Below are 12474 nucleotides of genomic sequence, written 5' to 3' on the forward strand. Positions count from 1 at the left end.
CAAACGTAACCGGTGAAATACGGTCTCTTGTCAATTTAGAATTCTTATATATATTACCACCCAGACGAGCAAACTGACATGCGCACTTACAACTGATTATAATAACTGGAAATAACAATATGATTATACTACACTCAAAAAATTAATTGTTATTTTTAACAGAAAGTATGTTGTCTGAGTGATGCAAGCATGTATTCTGTTATTGCAAGAGATAATTCTGTTAAATATAACGCACATGTTCTATTAATTCAACATTAAGTTTCTATAAGACTAAGAGGATTCTGTGTTGAATATGACACAGTATCATGTTATTATAACAGAATACATTCCAGCATCACTCAGATAATAGACTTTCTGTTAAAATTAACAGATTTTCTTTCGAAGTGTATTTTAGAGTGCTGAAGGATTAGCTAATCATAGGAGTGTAATGGCTACGTCACTTACCACTTGACTAATGAATGACTTAGTGCGGTGCCTACCTGCCAAATAGCCTACCTGACAAGAGAAGTGATTTAGTTAGGAACTGGCTACAATAACAGTCATGAACTGGCTAACTGACTAATCGCAATAACTACCTCTCACTTAAGCTACTAACAGTGACCAATTACAGCAGCTGCAGTGAACTGAAATGATTAAATACTTATTGAATTCAACCTCTGGCTGAACAATTAAATATTAAATAGCTGAAATTGACTTCGTATCTCCAAATATTACAATTATGTCATAAAGGTTATACATAAAGGCAGGAAGATCCATACATGCACGAACGTATACATACACTGAGTTGTAGGCTACTGGTGGCTCTGGGGTAATCAAATTAACTATAAGTGATAAATAATTAATTAAACTTACTCTGATTAAATCCGTGTTCTTCATTTAAATCCTGGAGGATTCGCAAAGCTTATAAAGTGATGCAAAATTCACGAGCTCTGTGCACTCGAGTTAATCCACAACGGATTAACAAAAGCGGATTATCCGCAAAACCAACAGAAAAAAAAACGCGTGTATATGTCCACAGTGGGATAATCCACAGGTTACGTTAATCCGTCTATGTAGTTAAGCACACGCCTGCAGGCTGCGAACACACGTCATCATTTTTTTTTCAGTCAGCATATATATCTGCGACAAAAATGAACATGATCAATCTTAGTTACGCTCCACTGTTCATTGATGATACAGTCTGTGATTAAGTATTAGACTGTAGGCCTATAAACTTTCTCGTTTAGGGTTGCCGCTACCCTCACTGGAATGCTGCTTCCTTAGGAAACCTCTTTTTAACAACAGGACCGTCAGCTCGCGCCGTCCTCAGGCTAAGTGACGTAAACACAGCACTTCGTCCTCTCCATCAATCGCCGTTAGCGATTTCTCCGATACTGGTTCAACGGCTGACACGTACGATCCTGGCGTAAACTTTCTAGCATCCTTTCCAAATTACAACAGCTAGTTGCCCTCGTCGACGCTCAGAAACAACATCCTGCCGCTAAGCACATTAAAAACGTCAACATTTTAAAGATTTCTATACTGGACTGGATAGAGGGAATGAAGAAAAAACACAACACCCCCCTGTCTACAAGCGGCGTTTGCTAACACTCATTGTACACCCTGTAAAACAACGGCTTGAATGATGAGATGGTTCACACAGCCTTGTCGACCTACCACTGCGAGGAGTTGACTCGCCTGGTTGTTTGAGCAGGCCCGTTTAAGTTAAACATTCGGTTGCCTAAATAAACGGCTGTTAGCAGCTGATTAAAATACTCCAAGTGTATATTCCTGTGTGTTTACTGTGCCAGTTATGTAGTTTTACTAGAGCTGGTTGTTCAGAGGTGTGATGAAAGTTATGACCGATATTCGATTTTCGATCGTCATATCAGTCTTATCCCCAATACAAAACTTATTTATTGCCGGTATATTTTAAAGTTAATATTAAATTTAGCCGAAGTTAGAGTTATTACCAGGCGTAAATTACAAGAGTATCCAAATTTTAATGAAAACTAAGTGCAAAAATACAAGGCTATATAATATTTATCCAGATCAGAGCTAACAGCAGACTTTAATCTCAACGCACCAGTTTTTAAAGTTGCTGCGTGCTAATTTTGCTAATCTGCGTAAAGTAAACAAATGGTTGAATCAAATTCACCCAATTTATAGTCAAAAATTGTTTTGATATAAAACTACACGCTACTTCCTTTTAATGAAAACAAGTTTCACAACACACTCTTAATTATTGGCCAGTGATATTTATAGAGTGGCTAACACTACATAAAAACATCTTTGAGCGGCATTTAGAAGTTGAGTTGGATAACATAACGAGATATGTGGATAAAATTATTTGAAAGCGACGCTTCGGTATAGATAATAATACCGTTTTCAAGCATGTTTAGTATTAGATACTAATACCGTTTACAAGCACACCGTTTTTCGCCCTTGAAAACGGTATTAGTATCTTTACCGAAACGTCGCTTCCAAATAAACAGAAGTTGTTATCCATATATCTCGTTATGTTATACATGAAAACTTGTACTTTGAGTGTGTTCTCTGTATCGGGATTTATGCCAGCAGTGGCCATGTGCATCGCGCAATTGTATGTTTAGGGCTGTGTATAAATCCTGGTTATAGAGGTGGTACATGCATAGAGGAATCCTGGTGCGAGGGCGGTATATGCATAGAGGAAACACGGGTCTTGGACTTTATATGCATCGAGGCAATCCGGGCCTAGGGCTGTAAATGTATCCTGTTCATGGAGGTAGTACATACATTTATCTGCATCGATTTGGAGAAAACTCAACATATGAACATTTGCAATCAAAATGCAGCTGAGATACATAGCGTCTTTCCGCCATCCCTGGTAACTGCTAACTTCTTTTCTTTGCATGAATCCGCCCAATTTTCTTACTTTATACACTTTTTTTTAATTCTCTAGTGGTTTGTATTGAACGTTCATCATGGTTGACGGTTGGTATGTGAAGTATAGTTTTATACAAGGATTACATGGTGGAACGAATTTTGTGGAACGAACAAGTAAACATTTAACAACGATTTTGTAAGGCTTCCACAACGGAAAACTAAAAGCAATATCCCGTGGTTTGCCGCCTTCGTTTGACCATTCCCGGTGCTTTCCGGTCAGTCAATATGTCGTGGCGCGAGACCTAATTAGGTCAGTAATTCCCGGCATTCCACAGTGAACAGTGACCTCACTTATACAATAGCTATTAAAAGAGGTTCAACATTACTTTTAAAGAGCTATCCTTCAGTATAAAAGATTTGGACTACCACATTTTTGTCAATGGCCAGCCATTAATCTGAAATCGAACTTGAACCGTGTGTATTATTAGATATACACTGACGTACAGTTAGTTCACTTGTATTTTAATTAAGCTGTTTTTGACACAGAATACTCATAATTACAAATGCAAAATCATAACCGTTTTTTCGATAAAGTGTTTTTTTTCTAACGATCACGCTGTGCTGTCTGTTTGAAAACAACTTTGTTGGACCTTACTATAACTTTTGTTGTGTTTCTAATTAAATAATAGTTATATTTGTCTTATCGAACTAAGTGTAACGACCTAATAACATGCACTCTGACATGTTTCATTGATACGATGGAGTCCATTGCGTTTATACTTTGTATCCATCACATGAACGGGGTTTTTTTTCTTTCTTTTTTTTTTTGTTTGGTGGGTGAGTGAGTGTGGGCATCATCAAAATCATCCCATTTGATTTAACGGAAAGGTTTAGGAGCGGAGGGATGCAGAGATAAACAAATATACACAGTGTAATATCATTCTCAAGGTAGGAGCAAATCTATGTATAACGCATTGTTGACGTAAAGCAAAACCAGTGTTTGGTGTGGCCTGACCGCAGCTTTCAGCGTATCTCGCTGGGTAGACTCGCCCATCTCGTAACGTGAGACATCGTCAGAGCTAGAGACGACTAGCCAGGAGAGTTTGTCACGGACCGCCTGTAGCAGACCCGCAGCGATCAGAGGGGACCCAGCCACAAGAACATCGTCTATGGAAGATGAAAACAACCACTTTTTGTTTTTCAAATACTAGATAAAGTATGAAAATCAAAATTTCGGTTTTTAAACAAAAACAAAACACGTACAAAATCAAATTCCCCAAGACTTCTTTCGGTAATGTAATAAACATTAATTTCTCTTAAATGCCTTTGATTTGACCGAACAAAAACTGAAAGAATGGTCCACATGTTCAAAAAACATCGGATTGATTGGTTTATTACATGACTTGTTATATCAGAAATATTTCACCCATTCCAAAACATCACTGTCATTGGTGGAGGAGTCAGAGTGCCGGGGATAACCATCCACCTATGGTAAGTATAAATGTCGAACCTTCCAACAGGTGACGCAGACGATTTGGCAAATCAGAAGCAGGGCAGTGCTTTTCAAATATAAAATTATTGAAAGTGACTTTTCATGTGATCTCTTTATAAGTTTATTCAAAGCAAGATGGTCATGTAAAATGTCAGCTTCGCCTTCTAATCGGAGGCATCACTTTTCAGGATGATTTGTTTATTTATTTCACTGGTGTTTTACGTCATACTCAGGAATATTTCACTTGTATGGCGGAAACCAGCATTATGTTGGGGGGGAGGCCTTTTCAGGGGGAAGACCTACTCTTACAAATGAACAGTCAGAATTAAGGCAGAGAGGTCAAATTCCAACTGGCCGTTTTTGAAGCAACTCAAGTTGTTGTGACGAAATAACCAAACTCGTGAACTGGTATTCGAACCCACATTCACAAAAGTAACCATTTGTTTGTTTGCTTTTCTTTTGCTTCATTTAGTTTCACTTGTTGTGTATTATTTTTCATTTAGGTTTGTTTTATTTTTCGTGGCTAACGACTGTAAGCAGAATGGAGAAAAATAACTTTCCGGATTTATGTGTACCACTTGAAGAATTCTGTTCTTTAAAAGACGACATGATATGAGGTAACCAACATTACGCGAGATCTCGCTTGCTCGTGAGTCTCGTTCTACAAGATTTAGGTCATAAAATAAAAGAGAATGGTTTGCTACATCGGGCTTTCGTAGAGAGACATCTCCTTGTTGATAGAAAGTCCTCGTTAGTAGTCTCCAAATCGTAGTTAAAAAACGACAGAGAAAACTGAGAGTAAACAAAAATATTTGTCTAGGCAAGCCATTGTTGAATCGGAGGTCTCAAGACTTGTTTACTGGGTCTGCAAAAACACGACTAAACAAATAGACAGTGTTGTCTTAACCATTGACACACTTCCACGTTGTTGTTGTTCACATGAATTCCTCATTAAGGCTTTGGAAGGTTTGATACGTTTTTGACTGTTATGTTCCTCAACGTAGTTTTATTGTAACAAATTATGTCTTCTGATGAGTGTTCTAAACCCGACATTCGGCCATTTGTCTCCGAGTAACTGTTTAATTTCACTTATTAAGAAATAATTCCTAGTAACAACGTTTTTTTCAAACTTTGTTTTTCCTAAAGAAAAAAATGCCTCCTCGAGTAAATATGTAAATATTTTTAAAAATGACGAAAGCACAGTATTTGGATAATTTTACACCGTTGAACTTTATTAAATTTCATTTATCATCACTGTATTTCTTCAGTGCTTAGGCCATGGTGCTAGGGTTGTGTACCTTGCTACTATCTAAGCATTTTCAGCTGAAATAACCCTAACTGAGATAAGCTGACAGGATACCGGATTTCACCTGTTACGTTTGATCATTTGCCAACTATCACAATGGCTTCGCTGCTTTGGTTTTTACTTTCTGTTCTGTACCTTTTTGTCATAGTAATTTTCAAAGTTGATAAAAACAAGATATAGCCCTACACCAAATTATGCGATTCATCACACATGATCCTAACAAATGTCGGCGACTTAAAACTCACTAAAGCCTTCATATTTTACGTATATTCCACATAAGTATAATATACACAGTACCGTACCTGTGTTTCGTGTGGAAATGTAGCAATCTGATCAAGTTTAAAGACCAAAAAGATTACATGGATCTATGCGTCGAAACAGACAATCAGGACTATACCAGCCGTCAACTATGATGGACGTTCCAAGTCAATAATCCCAAGTCCAATTCCCATAACGACGCTTAACACGAACTACTGGCGAAGTAAGAAAGTATAGAAAGTACGAAAATATAACAGAATCATGCAAAGAAAAGCAGTGAACAGTTTCCAGTGATGTTGGAAAGACGCAAGGTATTTTCCACGCGCATGAGTGAAATCAGTTTTCAAGTCGTGTACCATGCTAGTTGTCGATAATAATGTGACGTCACTGCCCTGTCGCAATATGGCGTCACCGTAGAATTTCACTTTTTACTTGCTGTTTATTCACAATAAAAAAATGTTAAACAATCGCGAAACCATTGACGGAATTTTCATGAAATGGCTTTTCAGATGTCTACTTTATTTTGGGTGATCTATTCTTTCAAGTGCATCAGTAAACAAAAGATCTTGTCAAAGCTGCTGCGCGTGCATGGTTTGTTTACCCTTATTTAACTGCCTTTAGTGTTCTCTGTGATGTAAAAAGGTATAAAGCATTTCTTAATTTTCTGGAGCCCTTTTTAGCCCATTGATCTAGAACGGTTGTTCCTTTCAAGTCCGACTATTTGTTAAGTGGGTTTGATTATACAATCGCCTAAACCATTTATTTACCACGTTTCCAATGTATAGGTTTATACCTACTAAGGCGTTATGTTGTGTCAAAGAAGATGAAACACCACCCGCGGTCTGCACTGTTCTTAATACGGCTTATGAATACATTGTGAGAAGGTTTATTCTAAGGGTTAAGAACATTCCAGCAATCAGCAGCCCATATCCGCTATCTTACATGCGTAATTGAGTCATACTCTCTATGAGAAGAGCAACCAGGTAAAACGAATGAAGCTCTAGAGTCTCTTTGACGCCTAGATTTTTACACGTCCCTTGCCTGGCTAGACCAATCCCACTGGGGTGTTTTTTTTCTTCAAAAAACCTCCTAACCACATCTTAAACTGTAGATGTTTTAAACTAATACAACTGATTATCTCGAGAAGCGTATAGCTTTCAGGTTCAAAAGGCTCTAATCGTTGGAATCAATTAATTTAAAAGTTTTTAATTTGTGAGGTAAGCCCTCAAAGAAACAAATTCAGGAAGCAATAAAAATCAAATGAACATAGCGATCGTGGTTAAAGGGTTTTCACGTATCACAACAGTTCACATCCGGTTAAGTTCAAGTTTAAATTTAAGGTTAAATTTATCATTCTTACACACTTTACGGTATCAATGTAACAATGTGCATCATCTGTTGATTTTCCAGACGACATCATTACAACAATTTCGTGACATTTTCATACTTTCCCGTGCGGATGTTAACTAACAAAGGTGTAATAAAGTCTACCGTTTCATGAAATTAACACAATACAAAATAATTATTTTCATTTTCCGCATTGCTTTTTGATTTGTTTCTTTTTCCTTTCAGTCTTTTTTTATCATAAGATGTTAGACTTACCGCAGACGGTAATTGAACCACAAAATGATGTCCCGTACCGCCCACTGTTTCGTATTCATTATGAAAAAAAGTTTCACGCACACTCCCGTGGATTCGGGGTCAAGGAAATATCACGTAAGACATCCATTTCCGTTTACGTGGTTTTTATTAATCGAGAGATAAAACTTAATTTGGTATTAATAATAAACACAACCATCTTCATTCTGCGCACGTGATTGTCCTATCTGATAAGGGTCTGGTCGAACTTCCGGTCATCCGCGGTAAGAATATCTCAGCTCATGGCCTGTGTACATGATGATGGTATGCACAGTTCTGCTCAAATATTTTACATAAATGCTGATGATCGCGGAGAAAACTTTGTGTTTTTAAGCACAAACGGCTTCGTTTAAAATTTGGTCGCCCAAAATGACTGGAATTTAGCGTCGTGAATTCAGGTTCGTTTCTTGGAGACTTGAAAATGATAATACAGAATAGAAAGGCATTACGTTTAATCTAGAAACCGTGCGACTTCTTTTCAATCATCCATGCACATGTCTGGCAACATTCAATTTAAGGCATTGACATGTGAAAGGTTTTTGCTTGGTGTTTTCAAAAGTATTTCGGTTATTTCACAAGGTGTCTCCTTGTAGCAGACCGGCTCCAGTGCTGACATCGTTACAGTGTTGCCTGGTACGTCATGTTAAAGACACCAGAGAAATTGTCCCATCGCCAGTCACGCGGTGCTAACGTCAAGTGGATCAGAATTTGGCCTATCCCTTTAGGCTTACAGCCAGTGGAGGAAAGGCAATGATCTTCATCTTTAAATCTGTAGATGTTGTTTCAAACATTCATATTCCACTCGTCAATAATAATGAACCTTGCAGTATAATTAAAGATGTACAGCATAGAAAGTAAAATCAGAGCGGCGACAACAATGTGATAGTTGGCTAATGATACACGTAACCGGTGAAATACGGACTCCTGTTAATTTAACCCTGTCGGGTTTATTCTAACTATTCATATAAATGCATATATAGTAGAAAATTACACGCCCCCTACCACCATGGCTTAAGCAGAATTAGGTAAAAAAAAACATATGCACTGATGTTAATTTCAACCTATTAGACGTCATTGGTCTAGAACGTTAGACATCATTGGTCTAGAACGTCAGACGTCATTAGTCTAAAACGTTTAGCACTAACTACAAGTCTAAAAAATTTGTCCCATTAAGCAAAAGTTAGTGGAGGAAATGCAAAGGTTTTCACCCTTTCCTCTACCACATGTCAACCAATACCGACCTTGTTTGCCAATTTCCGAAACTATCACCATCAACATCAAATATCAGTCTTAAAATTCACAGGTTTGGCAATTTCGGGATTGAAGCCAGACTGAAGCCCGACCTCTTGCTTGCAATGTGGACGCTTCATACCTTTGGCCTGAGTGGTATGTCTGTGATGAAATAATCAGGTTTTGGTCTATCGCGGAAGACGGGCACCTCCGTTCACTAATGATTTAGGACTTGATGATTACTTTATTTGATCAAACCTCCCCTATCATGAACGATAGCCTAAACAGCTTAGACTTGAACAGGGTTTGTTTATAAAAGTTTTTAAATTCAAATTTCAGTAAATTTTAGAATTGATTGCAAATTTATAAGCGTCAGAGCGCAGACATTAACATTTCATCGCATAGCATTGTAATCCATTTATAGTATTTTGTGTAAACTAACTGAATTTTACATTAATTTTAAATGACTCTATAAATGCCAGCTCACGTGAATTCCCCGTGAAAATTGCAGAATGAGTCGGGGTTTTGGTGACATATGATGGTGGTTACATCGAAGACGTAAGCAGCTTTTGAGAATCAAACATCTTGAACGCATCTTTAGGTAAGCCTGTTTACGGCCTGCATACTTGGAACCCACTGATCTGTCATCTTAGCGCAATTAGCACAGCTAAACGTTTTAATTAAAGCTTTGTCAGGATATGTTCCCAAGGTGAGAGACAGCAGGATTCTCTCTGATGACACACGTCTGTTCAAACGAATCACTTATTTAGTTCTTAGTTGGTTACACCTCCGGTTTAAACCCTAATCTTCCTTGTCTAGTTTACCGCAAACAGTAGGTGTTGTCAGAATCCTTACAGAAAACATGAGAAATTGATGTCGTCGCCAGTGGGTATACATATAACCGCCTAATTCCGTTTCGCAACACCCCGCCACTTTTCGCTCATTTCCGGCAAACCTGTTTACCCGCGCGGAGTGATAATTGCATTGATTACCGCTACTGTTTTCTATCCTTCCTCCCACGTCCGTGATATGTCCACAAGGAATATCGACCTACTTCCTTCTCGTTTCCGGCCATTTCCTTTATACCTACATTGATGTAACAGTGTCGATAAAGTGTCAATCGAGAAAAAAAAAAGAAACAATAGCGAACTCCATTTCAGCTTTAGCTGTCTATCCTCTGCCATCTGTCCAACTGTTATCCGTATCGTTTGATTTCATCCTGTTTTTCACGATTAGGGACGCCATACAGTCATGAACATGGGTCCAGTTTAAGGGACAATCGGTGCACACTGTTTGCACCTTATAACTTTGTAGACAAAACTAAAATCAAAATAAAGTTCACATATATCGTGTATACATATTAACCGAATATCAACATTTTCTCCATACATGTCCATTACTTTGCGAGCGCGCAACCCTCTGAAAAGTCGTGGTCTATGTAAACCATAATATACTTTCTGTCTGAAGACTTACCTCTATTGTAAATTTCTCTTCGACGACGGTAAGGATGCGAAAATATGGCAGTTTCATTCATGAATGAGGCATTTTAAAACGATGCTCCCTTTGCGACACAGAAAAAAGCTTGCATTGTTTACATAAACAATATTACTGAGTACATGTAGAAAATCTGCTGCCAGGAATTTCAAATTTATAGACAATTATAATTTGTTATACACTGTGGTCAGGGCTAGGTGATTTTAAGACCACAGATTTTTCTCATTTTCCTCAAATTCTGCAGAAAACATTTGGATAACGGTCTGATTAATTTGATGATGATATCAATATTTTCTGTGGCTACAAAAGTCCTTTCCCAGATGCATGTGCTTTGCCCCTCGGAAATTTGTGTTTTTTTTTCTCCACAAAGACACGGACGACATCAGGTCTGAGTGAGTCACATCTTGATAAAGCGTTGGCGCTCTATCCAATACTCTCAATACCGTCAGCTTGTTTACCAAAGGCAGATTTTATTTGGAATGTGAAGCTGTTGTGTTTTTTTTTTAAATAGAGGCCTAATTAAAGGCTTTGTTTTGTTAGGCCAACAGACGGGACATTTGTCTGTTAAGTTCTGGATTCATGTCACGGGATAACACGCGAGATTTACTCGTCGTGGGATCTGTCACACCTTATGGTTTTAACCACAGCTCTAAGGCTGTTTGCCGTGGTAACCAACTAACATTTGAGATCTAAAAATAGCACTGACCAAGATTCTCGTGGAATCAAGCGGTAAACGTTATTCATTTGGTGACCACTGTTAGAAGAATGTTGGTTATGACACCTAAAATTATAGGAAATACCGTATCGCATTTGACCTAAAATTTCATGATTGAGATATGTAATATGCCTGATTCTGAGAGTTTAATCATCTCAGGAAAGTGTGCTGAGGTTTTTTTGATAGAATAGGATGATATTCTTGTGGATAAATATAAGTTTCAGCACAAATATGAATATTTCATTACCTTTGTTGCCCGTAAAAATGGATTTGGGGCGGATGGCGGGTGGGGTGGGTGGGGAGGGACGAAACTTTGTGATTTTATATTAGCGTGATTATTATTATCTTTCTTGATATAATGTTTTCAAATGTAATTGCGTATGTACGTGTATATGACATCCCAAGCCTACTCATGTATGAGCCCTTTCACTCTAATTAAAAATATGCACAGGATTTGTGTTGTATCTTTGAAACTTCGCTGTCCTCAACCACATCATGCCATGGTTTACTTAGGAAGGTGGAGTTGTTTGTTCTTCAAATTTGTGTTCAAGTTGCCAATTTAGAGCTGAATTTAATTTGGTCTAGTTGAATGAATAAAAGACACTTAATGTGCCTCTTCCCGAAGAATCAACAAAAAGAGACTTAAGACATGTCTAAGGTACTTCTTGTCTCTGTCAACATTGACTTTTCGGATTTGCAAATAGGGGTCTCCCAACCCACCTACTGTTCGCGTGCAGGAAATATCTCGCATTCTCACGCGATGCTTTTCAATCAGCTCACACGCACACGATGCTCTTCTGAAACTAGTAGTGAAGCCGTTCGGTGCTGCTTTGGAGACAATGTCCGATATTTGCTAATACTCTCTGATCCAGAAACGAGCCCTTATTTGCACCCAGTATTAAACTAGTTGGGGACAAAGTACGAATTAAGAATTCTGAGCGCAGACAAGATTTGACATGGCCAAAGGCATTCACAACGTGTATGACATTTCCAACAAACACACAGCTGTCTTGTCTGACACTGGCAGCCTGTTTCGTGTGTCTCTGAGTTAGAATGAATGCGTGAATATTTGGATATTTGGGGTTTAATGTCGTATTTAATATTTTTTCATTCATACGACGACGATGAGTCATTAGAAGTGTGTACATATAATGTGTTCTCTTATGGCAGGGCGAGTCACTGCCGCCAGTATGCTGAAGTATCATGCCGAAGACACCCAACATGTCACCCCATTCCAGTCACATTATACCTGACACCGGGCCAACAACGGGCAATGTTTCCTTGCTCAAACCTCTCAGTGTTGAGCGCCAAGTGAGACAGCAACAAGTAGAATTTTTAAAGTCTTTGGTATGACCCAACCCAGATATGATCCTCCGTCTCCCGATTTATAAGTGAAATATTCTTGAGTACGGCGTAAAACACCAATCAAATAAACAAATAAAATACTTGCTTTCGGTAAGGCGTTTCAGTGAAGCAGCACTAGATAAAACAACCGTG

General features: G+C 38.2%; 1 protein-coding gene across 2 annotated transcripts in view; it reads right to left on the reverse strand.

Moving 5' to 3' along the window:
* LOC135480510 (uncharacterized) overlaps positions 1-12474 on the reverse strand; it is a 60187-nt gene that overhangs the window by 23286 nt on the left and 24427 nt on the right. The window contains exon 1 of one of the 2 annotated variants that reach the window (XM_064760357.1): positions 853-1039. The exons of the other annotated variant lie outside the window; for it this stretch is intronic. Coding sequence (XP_064616427.1) covers positions 853-876 — 24 coding nt within the window. The 5' untranslated portion in view covers positions 877-1039. Of the gene's footprint in view, positions 1-852; positions 1040-12474 lie in introns of those variants that run through there. 2 annotated transcript variants of the gene reach the window in all.

The sequence above is a fragment of the Liolophura sinensis genome, chromosome 13 (genome assembly GCF_032854445.1).
Source record: "Liolophura sinensis isolate JHLJ2023 chromosome 13, CUHK_Ljap_v2, whole genome shotgun sequence".
Classification (NCBI taxonomy): Eukaryota; Metazoa; Mollusca; class Polyplacophora; order Chitonida; family Chitonidae; genus Liolophura; species Liolophura sinensis.